This window comes from Citrus sinensis, chromosome 3, assembly GCF_022201045.2.
Source record: "Citrus sinensis cultivar Valencia sweet orange chromosome 3, DVS_A1.0, whole genome shotgun sequence".
Classification (NCBI taxonomy): domain Eukaryota; kingdom Viridiplantae; phylum Streptophyta; class Magnoliopsida; order Sapindales; family Rutaceae; genus Citrus; species Citrus sinensis.
This window is the reverse complement of record NC_068558.1, coordinates 40,630,984-40,648,159: the sequence shown is the minus strand read 5'-3', so window position 1 is coordinate 40,648,159 and position 17,176 is coordinate 40,630,984. Positions and strand designations below refer to the sequence as shown.

General features: G+C 29.3%; 1 protein-coding gene and 1 long non-coding RNA gene across 2 annotated transcripts; both read left to right on the top strand.

Moving 5' to 3' along the window:
* On the top strand, positions 1-2,537 carry LOC127898695 (uncharacterized). The gene is made up of 3 exons (XR_008052834.1): positions 1-491; positions 1,635-1,695; positions 2,049-2,537. It is a non-coding gene; the product is annotated as an uncharacterized LOC127898695 (long non-coding RNA).
* Positions 2,538-10,174: 7,637 nt separating this feature from the next.
* On the top strand, positions 10,175-15,394 carry LOC102618530 (YTH domain-containing protein ECT1). The gene is made up of 7 exons (XM_006479039.4): positions 10,175-10,401; positions 11,746-11,822; positions 12,810-13,343; positions 13,501-14,082; positions 14,180-14,392; positions 14,484-14,630; positions 14,853-15,394. Exons 1-7 carry the CDS (start codon positions 10,374-10,376, stop codon positions 15,105-15,107), a joined length of 1,836 nt encoding a protein of 611 aa, XP_006479102.2. The 5' UTR covers positions 10,175-10,373; the 3' UTR covers positions 15,108-15,394.
* Positions 15,395-17,176: the final 1,782 nt, after the last annotated feature.

Genomic DNA, 17,176 nt, shown 5'->3' with positions numbered 1-17,176 from the left:
TGACATTTTTGTTTTGGAAACCCTAGCCGCTCTTCTCAAATCGTCAAACACACTCACTCACGTCAAACCCTCACAAGCCAGCAAGCAAGCAGTTATCGTCGTCTTCATCCTATGCTCGTTACGTTCGTTTCCATCAGCCACTAGTTGTCACCGCATCTCACTTTCTCTGTATGCAAATCCTAGACCTGCGAGCTAAATCAAGTGGTGGATTTCAATCAAAGGCCGTCGTTGACCGTTTGAAAGAGCCATCATCTCCTGCGTTGCCAAAGCACGGAGAAGGTTGGGGATCAAATTCATTAAAACCGATCGGGTATAACTTATAAAAAAAAAGGCAAAAACAGTGAAGGCCGAATCCCCAAACCTATTCGCAATTCACTTTTGCTGTGTTTCGTGGTTTGGATGGAGATCATGACAATAATTGAACGATGGGGATAAATATCAAAGAAGGAGCTTACATGTCCTATATATCTCTCTTTGGATGAATAACGAAGGTGAGCTTTCAAAGTACAGAGATTTACATGTTTTAATTGTCATTTACATTGCTGCATGCCAATTGCTTGATAAAATACCGCAACAAATACGGATTCTCGATTTTCTTATAAATTTATTTTCTTAATCTGAAAAAACTTGAATGTTTAGAGAATTTTGAAGGTTTTGGTGTATGCATTAATATTTTGATTCTATTTATAATGTTTAAATAAAGATGATACATCTAGCCTCTTTTTGCCCCTTGTTGTTTTTATTCTTGTGCTTTATATACGGTTCAAGTGTGATACACTTTAGTTTTTCTCAAGTGTTTGTTAGTATTTCCCGAAGCAAAATTTGTCACAGACTTTGAGTTCAAAAGTTGAAATCATAACTAACATACTTCGATTTTTTATTTTTATTTTTTCTTCGGGGTCCCATATATCTTTCTATATGGTATTGCTTGAGAAATTGGTGTACTTAGATTGTAATATTCGGTAGAAATAAGCCAATATTTCATTAGGTACATTGTTTAATATGATAAGTACTGTATGGAAGTTTTACAGATAAGCTCCTTATATATTATGCATTATGTTTTTATCATATTGTTTCTTGGAACTTTGAAGGATTGGCCACAGGGCTTTAGTCCTACAAGGACATTTTATATTTAATAGCTGTTTAGGCATTTTATTTGATGTTATTTGGACTTGTAGGTGTTAAAAGTTTTGTTCAGTAATTTTATAATTCAGATTCCCATTGTGATAAGATAGCAATTTTTATTGTGGGTTAGATTCTGTCAACTGATAATTAGCTAAAATATCTTACTAACCCCTATTGGTTAGGTATTTTTTTAATTCACATACTTGATTTTTATTTTCTTTTTATCTGTGGAATCCCATGTATCATTCATAAGAAACAAGCTATTATATAATCTATTCTTTAGATCCATTTATATGTAGTGGGCACTCTGATTTATATTATTTTAATTTTTTGCTACTGTTACTACTCTTTCGGCCTTTCAAGTAGGGGTTAACATAAAGGGTGAGTATATTAGTACAAATTCAAACTTTCTTTTTCCAATTTTATGCAAAATAACCTACTATATTATTTTAATTTCCAACTTTTGTCATAGTCTAATGGGCAGTTGTCTTGTCATTATTTGGTTTCAGGTAAGAAGTGAGAAAGTTAGTGAGAGCATGAAAATTTTGCAAAAACTTGTTCATAGCTATGGTAATTAAGTAATTTGAGATCCTTTTTTGTGTTTTTTTATTCACCTTTTCCTATCTTAAAACAAATAATGAGTTTTCATGTTTATAATAATTCTTATAAACTTCATATTGTTTGGTATAAAATTAAGTAATTGGAAAGGTCTCATGTTGGATGAAATTATCAATTATGTGCACTCCCTACAAAATCAAGTGGAGGTAACATTGCTACTAAAAAACCTTATTAACATAGTTATAATGAATTAATCTTCTTTAATATATTGTTGTATTCTTGTTTAATTTTTTTTTATTTACTGAGTTTTGCTTTTTTTGGCACTATTTCTCTTAATTTCGTGCAATATTTTTTAATATTTCCAGGTCTTTCTATGTTGGTTTTGGATCATTAGAGTTGCTGATTGTGATTTATTGTCGCCTATGGTTGCTGACTTTTGTTTATTGCGACTACTTTATTAAAGCAATTTTGGATATTGAAGTTTATGGCCAACTTTTATCAGATACTTCTGACCTTTATCGATATATTTTCTGAACCTTTAGACTTAAGATGTGTGTGTGTGTGTTTTTAGAGTAATTTAATCCTTACTAACATTTTCTAACAAAATCAATTACAGAAATGATCAGGAAAAAATAAGCAAAATCATTGTAAAGTGTCTTCTGCACATCGTGGTTGCTCAAGTCTCATGTGCAACATGTGAATGAAATAGTACTTGAAACAATAGAGACTTTGTTTTATGACTCTTATATTTACATTTCTTTGCAAGGAACCATACTTATTTGGATTTCAATGTCATGCTTTGTATTTGAATCTTTTGGATTATAATTAAATATTTTAAGTTCCTTTTTATGTGACTACAATTTTTTGATCAGTAGATATCAATTTATGTGACTACAATATGTTCTTGTGGATGCTTTTTTTTTTAATGATGAATAATCACTTTAATTTTTTGGATACGATACAAATAGTCGTCAAATAATAAAATATATCATGGTTAAAAATAATGTGAGACTATATTACATATTTTTGTAATGAATGGATCCGTCACAAAATGTTAATTTTTACGACTAAATATAGTTGTGGCAAATGGTTACCTTGTATGATAAGAGATGATGGTCTTATAAAATGTTTTGATACAATGTAACTAGTCATGAAATAACAAAATAAATTGTTCATAATACAAATTTAAGACTAAATTAATTACCAACTGTATCTACAAAAATTGTCACAAATGACAACTACTTGAGATGACTATGTAATGTAGCGGTATATAAACTTCAATGACAGAAAAATAACGTTGCTAATTGCATCTTCAAACCTTTAAAATGACGGATTTTAGTAATTATTGTGACTGTATTTACATACTCTTGAGACAAATATTATAGTCACTATAAATCATCTATCGTGACAAATGTCAAGTGTCATTGATTGCATTTTTGTATCTCTAATTTGACTATTTTGAATACCATTTGTGACGATTTTAATTGAACTTTAAGACAATGATTTTTGTCACAAAACAATAGTTTTAAATGACAAAAATAATTGTGGTCGCTAGAACCTTTTAAAACAGTCTTTCAACGACTAACGTATGACAATCTATTTTTCGTCGTAGAAAATATAAAGTGACTAACTTGTCATCTTTAGTGACTAAAATTTTTGTAATAAAATATCTTTTTTCTTGTAGTGTGTGTAGTTTCTGATACAAATGATAAAAGGGATATTAATATTAGATGATGCTATTTGATGATTTATATTATTCATGCAATCAAGTTTGTTCTTGTTCATTGTAGATGTATTCTCCATTTATCTTCCAAAGATAACTCTGTCATTAAACTGAAATTGACATAAAGGTTGCATAAAACAAGTATGCTGATTTTTTTCCTATTGAAAATAAAACTTATTTGATCTTACCCAAGAAGTTAGGACATGCATTGGAAATTCTAAATATTATTTATTTTTTCCCAACCTTGTTTTCTAATATCATTTATTTATTTATTATTATTTTCTTTTTTTGTATGCAGAGACTCTTGAAATATAGTAGCATTTGAAGTCTAGCTTTCGGAAGTTGTAAATTGATTTAGTTTTGTATTGGTTTTATTTGATGTAAAAAAATTTTAAAACATGTTTAGATGAATGGAAATTTTGATTTCCTTTACTTTTTAGAGCACTGGATAAATTAATAGTGCATTATAATTTCATTTACAAACAAATGTCAATAAACCATTTAAAAAAAAATTAAACACGCCTAGATCATAATCATAAATGTTGTTACTATATCGTTATATTTTCATAATGCCATACATTAGTCATATTAAACATTGAAAAATTATTTTAGTTAAGTCCTGAAAATTTGAAAAATTATTTAAAAGAGGGTGGTACTCGTTGAAACAAAAATGATGTTAACAAATTATAATTATTTAAGTGATAAATGAGCATAAATGTGAACAAAGGTCAAAATTTCAAATATACATGATGAAACTCATGATCGAATCTTGCGAGATGTTGAGTAATGATTTCAACCAAAAAATGATATTTCAACACTTAAAGTTTTGTAACTTGCAAAAATCAATTGCATAATCAAAATGTTAATGATATCTTAATAATCTAAAGGAGTGCAAAAATAGTGTAGGACATATGTACATTCTTATTATATTTAATTATAAATCCCACAGGATATGATATTAATAATAATAACTGTAGTAATATCCAACAAGCACACAGAAAAAAAAATAGAGATGTTCAACTAAAATAGATTAACTAAGCTTTAATCTTGTAAATTAAAGTATTTTTGTAACTGAACTTATATCATCATAGCTTTAGAAGCATAGCAATTGCAATCCTTCTTACTTGTTATTTATTTATTTACCGTTGATGTTATGAAAAACTAAAGCAATTAATTTGAAAAGTAAAGAGAAAGATGAAAATAAATGCATAGATTTATTTTTAATATAATTAAACGCTATTAATTAAAATGATTATAATGAGAATAGATATGTATAAAAATTAAAAGCTCAAGTATACATACAATCAAATTCAAAAGATTGCATGAAGTAATGAAGATGAAAAAAAAAAGGACTTAGATTATGGACTCAAAATGTTGAAAATGATGAAGGGTTGCAATAAAAAAATTCTTAGTATTATGTGGTAAATTGATATTTGTTAAAATAGTAAGGGGTCAACCATAATTTGCCTTATTGATATTATTGTTATTTTCAACAAGTAATTTATTATTAGTAAAAAAAGGACCTGAAACATGTACTGGTAGTGTTGGAATATAATAAAAATAATAGGAACATAAAACCATTATCAGAGTTTAACAAGAGTTGAGGAGCATAACTTAAAAGTTTGAAGAACTTAACAAAAATCTGATAAAGTTTAATAATAAGTCGAGATCTAAAAAATGAACTTGAAATATTTAAGTAAAATGTTAGAAATCAATGAAAAGAGTTGGAATACAGAACCAAAAAGTAGTGGGAACAAAAGTAGAAAAAGTTAACCTAAAAGTTGAAATAACTTACCATGAATTTGATAAATTCAAACGCGAAGTAAGGATCTGCAAAGTAAATTTGACATATTTACCTAAAATTTGAAATTCAATAAAAAAAGTAGAAATATTGAACCAAAAAGTGGTGAAAAATAAGTTGGAACAACTTAGCGATAACTAGATAAAGTCTAACAGGATATAGAGATATAAAAAATAAACTTGAAATGTTAACTTAAAAATTTGAAATTTAATAAGAAGAGTGGAAATATAGAACAAATAACTGGTGGAAAAATGAATTGAAATAATTTACCAAGAATTTGATAAATTTTAACGGAAAGTGGGGATCTAAAAATTAAACTTGAAATTTCCAAACAAAAAGTGGGAATTCAATAAAAAGAGTAGGAATATAGAACCAAAAAGTGGTGGAAAAAAAGTTGAAGAGATTAACCTAAAATTCGGAAAGAGTTACCAAGAATATGATAAATCCAACAATAATTAGGGATCAAAAAATAAACTTGAAACATTTACGAAAAATACTTAAATTCAATGAAAAGAGTAGAAATATAGAACAAAAAAAAAATGGTGGAAACAAAAGTTGAGGAGCATAACCTAAAAGTTCGAAGAACTTAACAAGAATATGATAAAGTTTAACAATAAGTTGAGATCTATAAAATGAACTTGAAATATTTAACCAAAATATTAGAAATTAATTAAAAGAATTGGAATACAAAAACAAAAAGTAGTGGGAACAAGAGTGGAAGAAGTTACTTAAAAGTTGAAATAACTTAACAAGGATTTGATAAATTCCAACACGAAGTAGGGATCTAAAAAGTATAAAAAGAGTGGAAATATTGAACCACAAAGTGGTGGAAAAATAAGTTGGAACAACTTAACGATAACTAGATAAAGTCTAACAGGATATAGAAATATAAAAAATAAACTTGAAATATCAACCTAAAAATTTGGAATTCAATAAGAAGAGTGGAAATATAGAACGAATAACCGGTGGAAAAATGAATTAAAACAACTTACTAAGAATTTGATAAATTTTAATTGAAAGTGGGAATTTAGAAATTTAACTTGAAATATTCAAACAAAAAGTGGGAATTCAATAAAAAGAGTAGGAATATAGAACCAAAAAGTGGTGGAAAAAAGAGTTGAAGAGGTTAACCTAAAATTCAGAAAGAGTTACCAAGAATATGATAAATCCAACAATAATTAGGGATCAAAAAATAAACTTGAAACATTCACGAAAAATACTTAAATTCAATGAAAAGAGTAGAAATATAGAACAAAAAAAATGGTGGAAACAAGAGTTGAGGAGCATAACCTAAAAGTTCGAAGAAATTAACAAGAATATGATAAAGTTTAACAATAAGTTGAGATCTATAAAATGAACTTGAAATATTTAACCAAAATATTAGAAATTAATTAAAAGAATTGGAATAAAGAACCAAAAAGTAGTGGAAACAACAGTAGAAGAAGTTAGCCCGAAGGTTGAAATAATTTAACAAGAATTTGATAAATTTTAATAGAAAATAGAGATCTAAAAATTGAACTTGAAATTTCTAAACAAAATGTTGGAATTCAATAAAACAAGTAGGAATGTAGAACCAAAAAGTGGTGGAAAAATAAATCGAAATAATTTACCAAAAACTAGATAAAGTTTAACAAATTGTAGAGATATAAAAATAAACTTGAAATATCTATCCAAAAAGCTGGAAGTTAATGAAAAGAGTGGAAATATAGAACCAAAAGCTAGTGGGAAAATGAGTTGAAACAACTTACAAAAATGTAGATAAATCATTACTAGAAATAAGAATTTAAAAAGTAAACTTGAAATATGCATTATAAATATTGGAATGTAACAAAATAAGTAGGAATGTAACTATTTTGTGATATGTTTATATTTTTTGTACTATTTTTAAATTTTAAATTATTACAATCTTTCTCCTCATTTAATTACAATTTTAGTCTTTTTTTCCAAATTTTTTCATAATTTTTTCACATTAAAAATAAATAAAAATATAATTTTCATTATATTATCCGGTTAAAAACCGGTTGTACCCGTTGCATGCATGTGCTGTACGAGATACAGCGCTGCATGCTAGGTTGACTCATTTTTAAAACATAGCATTTACAAGTGCTTTTGCTACCCGCAAATTAATTTTATATTTGATAATAAATGATTATTATTATTTTTTTAAGTTTAGATAGGGATGAGGAATTTCACGTGTAAAAAACCAACTTTAGCTCGGGTCATTATCAGTGTAAAGCACATTACAATTACACTGTGGATTAAATGCGGTGGCAAATGATAAAGGCTGTGTTGCCAATCTCATTCAATAAATAGGGTAGTTAATTATTTATTTTAATGCTTGCTTAGTATGGATTATCTAATCACTATCAGTGTTTATTTAATCCTGTATTTTTTTTATTTTGCAAATTTTATCAAGTACCCACTATAAGTTTCATGACATATTAATTTACAACCAATATTTTTCGACAATTATATTTTGCCACCAAAATAGCATTTAATTTGTGAATCTTTCAATTTTTTTATTATTTTCTTGCTCCTCAAAAAAAAAATCTATGGGTAATAAACTTCTTTATAAAAATCAATGAATTAAATAGAATATTTTTAGGATTATGATGTAAAAGTTTTAGTATGAGCATAAAAGAAAAAAGCCAGATGATATTTTCAAGATGTGTTTTGTTCATAATCAACAAATAGAGAATTTGAGAAAAAATGAAGTGTGTGAGTTTGATAAGAGAGGAAATACAAGACCTTTTTTTTTTTTCTTTCTTTCTTTCTTTTTAGAGAGAAATAATAATATAGTTTGAAGTGAGATAAAATAGATGTGAGATATATTAGAGTATTGTCGTTAAATGTAATTGTAATAGAAGAGGGATTTTAAATGGATTTTTTTAGAGGAGTGCCAATAGTCTAACTCTTATTTTACCACTAAAATCTTAATATTGTTAAAAAAATTTCTTAGGTCATAAGAGATATTTCAGGAATTTCAAACTGAAACTATTTTCTAATTCTTTTACAAATTTTTATTTTTTTTCCCAAACATCTAATTTATGAGTCTTTTTTTTCTTTATTTCAATTATTAGAATTTTATTATATTACAATATCCTCAAAACAGAATTTTGGATTTTCCTATAGAGTAATGGTAATTGATTTTTTTTCATGCATCCATAAACAAACTAATTCATAATATTATTTTCATTTATACAATCAAATTTCACCATATTAAACTCAGTTATATTACAAATACATATCACCATATTAAGCTTAATAATTATTAAACCAATTAAATATAGTAATATGAAATAATATCATGAATTATTTTGTCTATGGATGCACAAAAAATTTTCAATTACTATCACTTTGTTAGAATACTTATATTTTATTATGATAATATTTTAATATAATAAAATTCTAATAACTGAAATAAAGAAAAAAAAGGGCTTATAAATCAGATGTCTAGAGAAAAAAAAATAAAAATATGGATAAAAACTAAGAAAATAACTTCATTTAAAAATTCCTTAGACACCTTTATGACCTTAGAATGTTTTTGACATTATTAAGGTTTTGGTGGTAAATGATAATAGCCGAAACATTAGGTTGTATAATGTATTTGTCAGAAAACCTTGCTAGTGAATTGATCTATTAGGAAACTTTTTGTGGCTATTTAGTAAATAAGCTATTTGCTTCTATTAGTAATACCTCAAATTTTGAACTTTTGAGAATAGATGTTAAGTTTTTTTTAAATATTAAAATGATCTAAAATATTTTTTACTTATTTGACAATCTTACTTTATGACTGGTTTGACATAGTAAATAAACTATAACATAAGTGTTTATTTAATACTATAAGTACTTTTTAAATTTTGTTGTTGCTGTTTATTTTTTTTTTTTTGAGTTTTCGAAGATTAAATAAATTATTTTACCTCTATTAGTGAAAACTTAAAATTTGGACTTAGGAGTAAATGTTGAAAAGATTTTAAATGTTAAAAAGATTTTAAATGTTAAAATGTCTAAAATATTATTTACTTAATTAACAATCTTATTTCATTCATCTCATAATATAACTTTAAAAAACTTGCCTATATAATTAATTTTATAATTTTTAATAAAAATTTTCATTGACAACCAAACAACTAATTTTTTTATATTTTTTGTGAAAACTTTGCTTATAAAAGCTATACCAATAGAAGCTCTACTTAAATAAACTCTATTGAAAAAGTTATATTAAATAGAGTGTTTATCGTAACATAATTTTAAAAAAAATAGTCTATTAAAAACTCTTATTAACAACCAAATAAGTAAATTCTTTTAGTGAAGGCTTTACTAATAAAAATTGTACTTAAATAATCTCTATTTAAAAAAAATACCAAACAAAGCCTTCGAGTCTTATCAATTTAACCAAAAAAATTTCAATTTCACTAGGAAACTCTCTTTTTCTTTTTTCTGTTTTTTTGGAAAGATGAAAATATTTACTCAAAAGAGTTTTAGATAGATAAATGTAAAATTTAATAAAAAAAACTCCAAATTTTGTACATTGAAGTTTTCATATTCACTATTCAATTAAAAAGACAAAAGGGAAGATCGCAAGCTAGAGGGCCAAACACAAATCACGTAGGCCCAAATTCTCAATCAAGCAGCATGAAAGAGACACGCCCGGTGCAAGAAGAAACTAGAAAACCTACGTCATCACTATATTTATAAAAATCCATTTTTTAAAAATTTTATAAAAAAAAAAAGATGAAAAGCCCTTATTCTATATTTAATAAAGTGGTCACAAACCACAACACGAGTTAAAAAATTGACTAAAATCGAATGCCAAAGAAAAAAAAATCACAGAAAAATAAAAGAAAAATACAAAATGGAAGAAGAAAAGAAAAATAAAAAGATCTTTATATTTATGGAGCCCCGTGGAGCTACTTGAATCACCATTTTCACTCAAATGAAACAACCTAAGAAAAGTACATCGAATTAATTTAGTTTTTATTGCATATAAATAAATAAAAATAAATTGGCTGTCTCTTAAACCCCAAGAATTGGGTTTTGGCGGCTACCTCTTCTCCAAGCACCTCTTCTTTCCTATACACACAAAAATCTTCTCTTTCTAGGGTTTCTCTCTCTCTTCATCAAGACCTCACTTTCTCTCTCTTCATCGACACCGTAAATTTCATCATGGCTACCGTTGCTTCTTCCTCTGATCGTATCCTTTCTCGGTTTCCTCATCTGGGAACTTCTTTGTTTTTTGTAAATATGTACTCACTTTGCACATACATGCGTAGTCATACTAGTTTTTTTAGCTTCTTTTGTTGTCTTTTCAGTTGTTTAATGATTGAATATTGGTTTCTGAGTCTTAAATTCTATATTGAATGAGCTCTTTTATGTGGGCTTTCCTTTGTTTATGTGTAAAAATAAGTTTTTTTTCTTTTTTCTTTTTTTCCTTTGAAGTACGTGTATTTGATTCTGTATTCAACGTTTAAATAATGTTTCTTGAATAGTAAATTCTATGGTGAGTGGGTTTTTTTTTCCCCTTATTTGGGGTTTTGGGATTCATGTGTAAAGATGACTTCTTGGAAATATCTTTTCGTTATTTTGCGTCTCAAGTGGATGAAATTTTTTTCTTGGTCTGTAAATTATGTATTGAATGGGTTAGATTATGGGGTGTTGGTAGGGTTTATGTATATAGACTTATCTCGAGTGTCCGTGTGTTATCTTGGTTGTTGAGTTTTGATTATTGGTTCCTGGATACTGGTTTGTGTTTTGGATGAACTCATGTATCTGGGCTTTGGTAGGGTTTCTGTATACACACATGTTTTGGAGTATCTGTTTGTTATTTTATGCGATTAGTGGATGGATATGTTTTGTTGATTGTAATCTTTGTGCTGGGTGAGTTCACATGTGTGGATTTTTGCTTAGGTAAAAGACTTGATTTTTGTGTTCATTCTATATGATATGTTTGAATACAGTCACTTCTTCTTAATGGGGTTTTTTAATTTTTGGTGCCTAGATCAGAGGATTTCTTTTTGCTTGTGAAGACATTGTATATTTGGTCATGAGATGCTCAGTTATTTACATTTAGGTATTATTTTTCTTTGAGTCTACATGTTTTGGGGAAAGAACGGAAAGTAAGAGAAATGGAGAAAAGAAGATATTGGCGGATAAATTTTTTTGAGACTAGGATTTCTATATTTCTCAAAATTAGCATAGGCTTTTCTTTGGATTATATGATGGTGGAAGGGAAGAAAGAAACCTAAGTGCCTCCATTAAGTTATTGAAATCCCACGCAAATAGAAAACAAACAATCATGAAAGTCAAATCATTGTTATGTAATTTGCTTCTTTCTGATGCTGTTGATATGTGGATGAAACAAGAAATTATTGTTTTATAATTCTTATTGGGATTATGTTATGAGATGTTTTCTTGTATATTTAGTGTTTTGTCTGGATAGCGTAGATTCTAGTTTACCCTTTTATAAATATGAAAGTCCCGTAGTTAATTATTAAATCATGGTTGTTGTACTTGTTTTCCTTCACTCTTATTGTCACAGAAGCTGCTGATATACTGCAGAATTTGTCATTGGATTCTGAGACCAATGCAGTTGCAGGTCATGAGTATGCAAACAAGGTATTCTTTGATTCTTACATGATTACATTATTGTTTGAACAGTAGATGTGTTAAACTAGAATGGTTGAGCAATTTATTTGCTTAATTTGTTGTTGTAGCTTTTGCAATTAAAGCATTGACCTATTAATGCGAATGACTTGGCTGGTAGTGTAATCAAGCCATCTGTTGGTCTACAAACCCTTATGGGTGAACTGTAGTTTCTTATCCCAAAAAAAAGAAAAGAAAAAAAAAAGATGAAAACAACTTATAGGTAAACTCAAATGTAAGCTGTTGTCCTTGCTTGTTTCTGTGAAGTTCATACAATCAATGAGGTGGGCAGTGAGGATATCTTTATTATATGGTTTATATATAGGCATAAGCTTTCTAGATTTGAAGAGAGAAATTGTTCACACTGCATCACAGCATTCAGTTTTATGGGTTTAACAGGGGAAGTATCATTCTGTTGTAGTACTCACCCTTCCTGAGGTTATGGTGCGTAGGTAATCAGTGGAATGGCTTTTCTGGAGATGTAATTCCTGCCAAGCTTCAGTTGGCTTATGAGTCTACCTTTTTACTCCTATATGTTTATGATTATGCTACTTAGCTTGAAGAAGAAATTAGAATGACTCAGTTTTCTCGCCCCAACCCTATCAATCTATCATTTTCCATTTTGATGTCCTTTTTACAGTAAAAGATTGTTGTAGTTGTTATTTGTCAGCAGAAACAGTTGTTGAAGCTTTTTAACTGAGTGAGGATCTGTAAATTTTTGAAAAGCTTTGTGCATTGTCTTTGTTCAACAGTCAGTTACAATTGAGTCTTCCAAGTGGTTGCTTTCTGACTCATCAATAATTTTCAGTGGAGCTTTGACCACTTAATTTAACAAGAATTTAGTTCTTATACTGGGTCATTAGTTTTCCATTCTAGCTAGGTCTGCAGTTTGGAATTTTTCTGGATAAATATTTTCTGTTATATTTCTTGCTGAGTTGATGCTTTCTTCTTTACTGATAGGGCCTTGGTGATAATGGATCTGTCATGTACTCCCAAAACTATGGTTATACACCATATGGAATATATCCTTCTACTGGTGATGTTCAACTGCAAGGGCTACAACAATACCATTATCCAAGTCCTTATTACCAGCTTGACCAAGGCAGTGCTCCTCAAGGTGGGGGTTCAACTTCTGTCATAGCAGACAAAGTGTCTTTGTCTGTTGAATCAAATAAAGACAACCCCATGGCTAATGGTCCTGGTGTGAGTGGAAATGGTAGGTCGAAGCTGCAAAGACCAAATTATCAGTACCCATATTTAGACCCAAACAGTTCTCATGGAAGAGGAGGCTTGTCAACAGTGGTTCCTTCTCCTAGTTATCAAGATCCTGGATATAGTTTTGATGGTATTCATTCACCAATTACTTGGTTAGATACCTCAATATTTGGTGGTGGGCAGTCCAAACATAATGTAAATGCAGGATATACTTCACCGATATCGCATTCCAATAATTTTCCATCTGGGAGGAATCAGAATCATCGTCCCCATCTTGCGGTACGTTGGGACTGTTTGTTTCTGATATGTGGTGGAAATCAACTAAAGCTGTTTTCTTTTCTTTTGTTTTTTTTTCTCCAAATAATATAAATGTATCCTAATCCAGTGAACTTTTTGAGATAAATTTATTGATCTCCAAGTTTGACAATTTGTGCAGAATTTTCACCACACAAGACCCACAAGCGACGCTTTTGGTTATATGAGTCAGATGTATGCAAACAACCCAATGTATGGCCACTATGGAAACACATTTCGAGCTGGTCCTGGCTATGGATCATTTGGTTATGATTCCTGGATAAGTGGGCGTGGATGGTATCCTGTTGATAGTAAGTACAAACCCAGGGGTCGTGGCTATGGTGCTTCTGGCTCTGGCAAGGAAAATGTGGATGGCTTGAATGAGCTGAATAAAGGACCAAGGGCCAAGGGTTTCAAAAACCAAGAGGGGTTTGATCCTGTCACTGTAGCAGCTAAAGGACAGAACCTTAAATCTAGTGAGAGCACTCCTGAGGATAATCTACCTCTTATTCCAGATAAGGAGAAGTACGGCGGCGAAGATTTTCCCGAGAGTTACTCAGATGCAAAGTTTTTCATCATAAAATCCTACAGTGAGGATGATGTTCATAAAAGTGTTAAATATAATATGTGGACCAGCACGCCTAATGGCAATAAGAAGCTTGATGCTGCATATCGTGAAGCCAAGGAGAAGTCCAGCGACTGTCCTGTATTTCTGTTATTTTCTGTGAGTACAATTACTTTGGACTCCTCTGCTATGATCAGTTAGCTATTGTGCAAATTATGATGTTCTTCTAAATTGTGCTTTACCCATTCTATTTCAGGTCAATGCCAGTGGGCAATTTGTTGGTGTAGCAGAGATGGTTGGCCCTGTTGACTTTGACAAAACTGTGGAATACTGGCAACAGGACAAGTGGGTTGGCTGCTTTCCTTTAAAGTGGCATATTATTAAGGATGTACCAAATAGTTCATTGAGGCATATAACACTTGAAAACAATGAAAACAAGCCCGTCACTAATAGTAGGGATACCCAGGAGGTTTGTGCATTTTTGTTTTTGTCTTTGATTTTCATTCTGTTGCTTCTTTGTTTTGTTACCCAGAAGCATAAATGTTTTTAGGTCATTGTAGGTTAATTTTGAGATAGGCATTCAGATTCTAAAAATTTTTAAGAGTCATTCAAGCAAGAGATGCATCCTAGATGATTTTGGGTTTTATGAGGCTCGTGAGAGGATAATGCAGCAAAAGAAGGCGAAGCAACACCAGTTACAGAGACAGGCAAGACGTGCCCCTTTCTACTATTTAGATCCAAATTTGTTTGGTATAATGTCCCTTTGTGTTTTTCCTGACCTTTCTTTATGGAAGACTTGAGTTGCGTTTTATTTCTAATTTTTTTATAGATTCTACCTCTAGTGCTTTTTATATGCTATTCGAGCCTGAAGGGGTATATTTTTCTTTTATGTTTCCTCATCTCCCTGAAACTTCAATCTTCCTAAACAGGTATCGGATGGGAAGCCTAGTGACGTTATAATTGATGATAAAGACAAAGACGTGGCTTTAGCAAAAGATAGAGTGCAAAAATCGCAAGAAGAAACTTTGGTAAAGGAACTAGCACTGACTGAGACAATTGGAGATGTGAAGAAGTTGGAGGAGAATGGATCAGCTGCAACAGTAGAAGATGCTGTAAAAGGTGCCAAATCAGCTGTATCGTCTGGGAAGAAGGGTACTTCTAATGGGGTTGCAAGCGCATGCTAATTTTTTGTGTTCTGTTGTCTTCTATTTTTTATTTCCCCTCTTTCTTTGATTTAGAATAGAATTGAAGTTGGTTAGTTTGATGACATTAGGTTTCATCTTACAAGTTTAGCTATTCCATAAGGTGTGTAGGGGACGGGAGCCGTCTCAGCTTTCTTATACGTAGTTGTTTGCGAGACAGGATCACTGCTCGAAACCTAAAAGATTACTTGAAATGTCTTCTGTTCCAATACCCGTTTAGTTGCTTCTATTTTGATTCTTAGTTTTGATGGAAAACACGTTTCTTTGCTTCCTCTTTGTCCTCCCATTAACCCATTTTCATTGTTCTCTCTTGTATTTTTGCAAGACACTGTACTGCTCTTTTCCATATCAGCTAAGGATGGATACATCATATTCTCCATTTTCATTGTTTGCTTGTTGGGTTCTTTAATCCTCTTCAGTAAAATGCGCAATTTACCATCATATTTTCAAATAAAGTTAGGATGCAGTCCTTTTAATTCTTGTGTTTGCGCTAACTAGTAATTATGCAATCATATTTACTTGAAAAATGATGCACATTTTCTGGAATAAGCATTCTTGTTTAGCTTCTTCTAAAACACAAGCATGCTGCACGCCCGAGCATATAACAACTATCTTCTAAATACCTCAGTCCATGGTCCTTCCCTGTACCATGCTAATAAATGGCGGGAGCTGTTTTATGTTAATGAGTATTTTGAGTTTTGTATACACTTTGTACAAACTATTGCGACACAATAATATTAGTGGATGAAAATAGAATAAAAAATTACATGGGTCGTGTGATATTTTTGTATCTAATTGTTATTGTTCTGTTAACTTATATAACTGTTTATTGCCTACCGAAATCGTATACTAAAAACGTCATATTTTTACAAGTATCTTCTAAAGTAGCGTTTACATTTTGGATTGGAATGTAAATCACGAGATTGAGAGTATAGAGTGGGAGTGAGAGTGAGTTGTTTACTTACATTGGAACGAGAGTATGGAATTGAAATTATAATTCAATTTATGTGTTTACATAGTATTGAATTGGGAGTAAATAATTTTAAATTACAGTTTTATCTTATTTAAAGAATTGTAATTTATACAAAATTAATAAAAATATATATTTAAAAATAAAATATTTATTTTATTATGTTTATAAATTAATAATAATTAATAATATTCTTAATTATGTAAATAACAAAATTTTATTAATTTTAATTTTAATTATGTAAATAAAAAGTTATTATTAAGAGCAACACAAATGAACCATTATTATTAATAATATAATACAAAATTAATATTTTCTTAGAATAAACTATTGATTATTATTAATTACTAATATTAAATAAATATAATATTATTATATTTTCAAATAAAAATAGTATATAATAATATTATTAATTCTCAATGAGTATAATAATATTGTTTTTAAGTAATTTTAACTTATAATTAATGTAAATTATTATTTTTAATAAATATAATAATATTATATTTATTTTATTAAATATAAGTGTAAAAAAGAAAGAGAGGGAGTGGATTCTCACTCCCACCTCCCCCCATAAGAGTGAGAATTTCACTCTCCACTCCAAAAAAAAGTAAACCCTACAGAGTGAGATTCCTACTCCTTCCTTGAAATTAGTAAATAAACATTGAAGGGAGAGAAATCCAAACTACTCGCTCCCGCTCCAGGACACTACATAAATGCATCAATCTAAGGTTCTTCTCCTTCTGACCAAAATCCTTCAAAAGTTTATTCCAAAATATAGTGCATTGAGAGTTGATCTATTTTTCATTTTACAAGTATTATATTACAGTCGAAGAAAATTTTCATATTGGGGTATAAAAAAAAAATCATTAAGTTGAAGCAGATATTTGGATGATAATTTTTTATTTAAGAAAAAAGTTTTATAATCCATTCTTTTTTTTTATTAATAGTCTCAAAGTTGAAGTAGATATTCGGATGATAATTTTTCATTTAAGAAAAAAGTTTTATTTGTACTCCATTAAATAATTTGAAAATTGTATAACTTTTTTTGATAAATAATATCATATCTAAAGGTGGCAAGTGT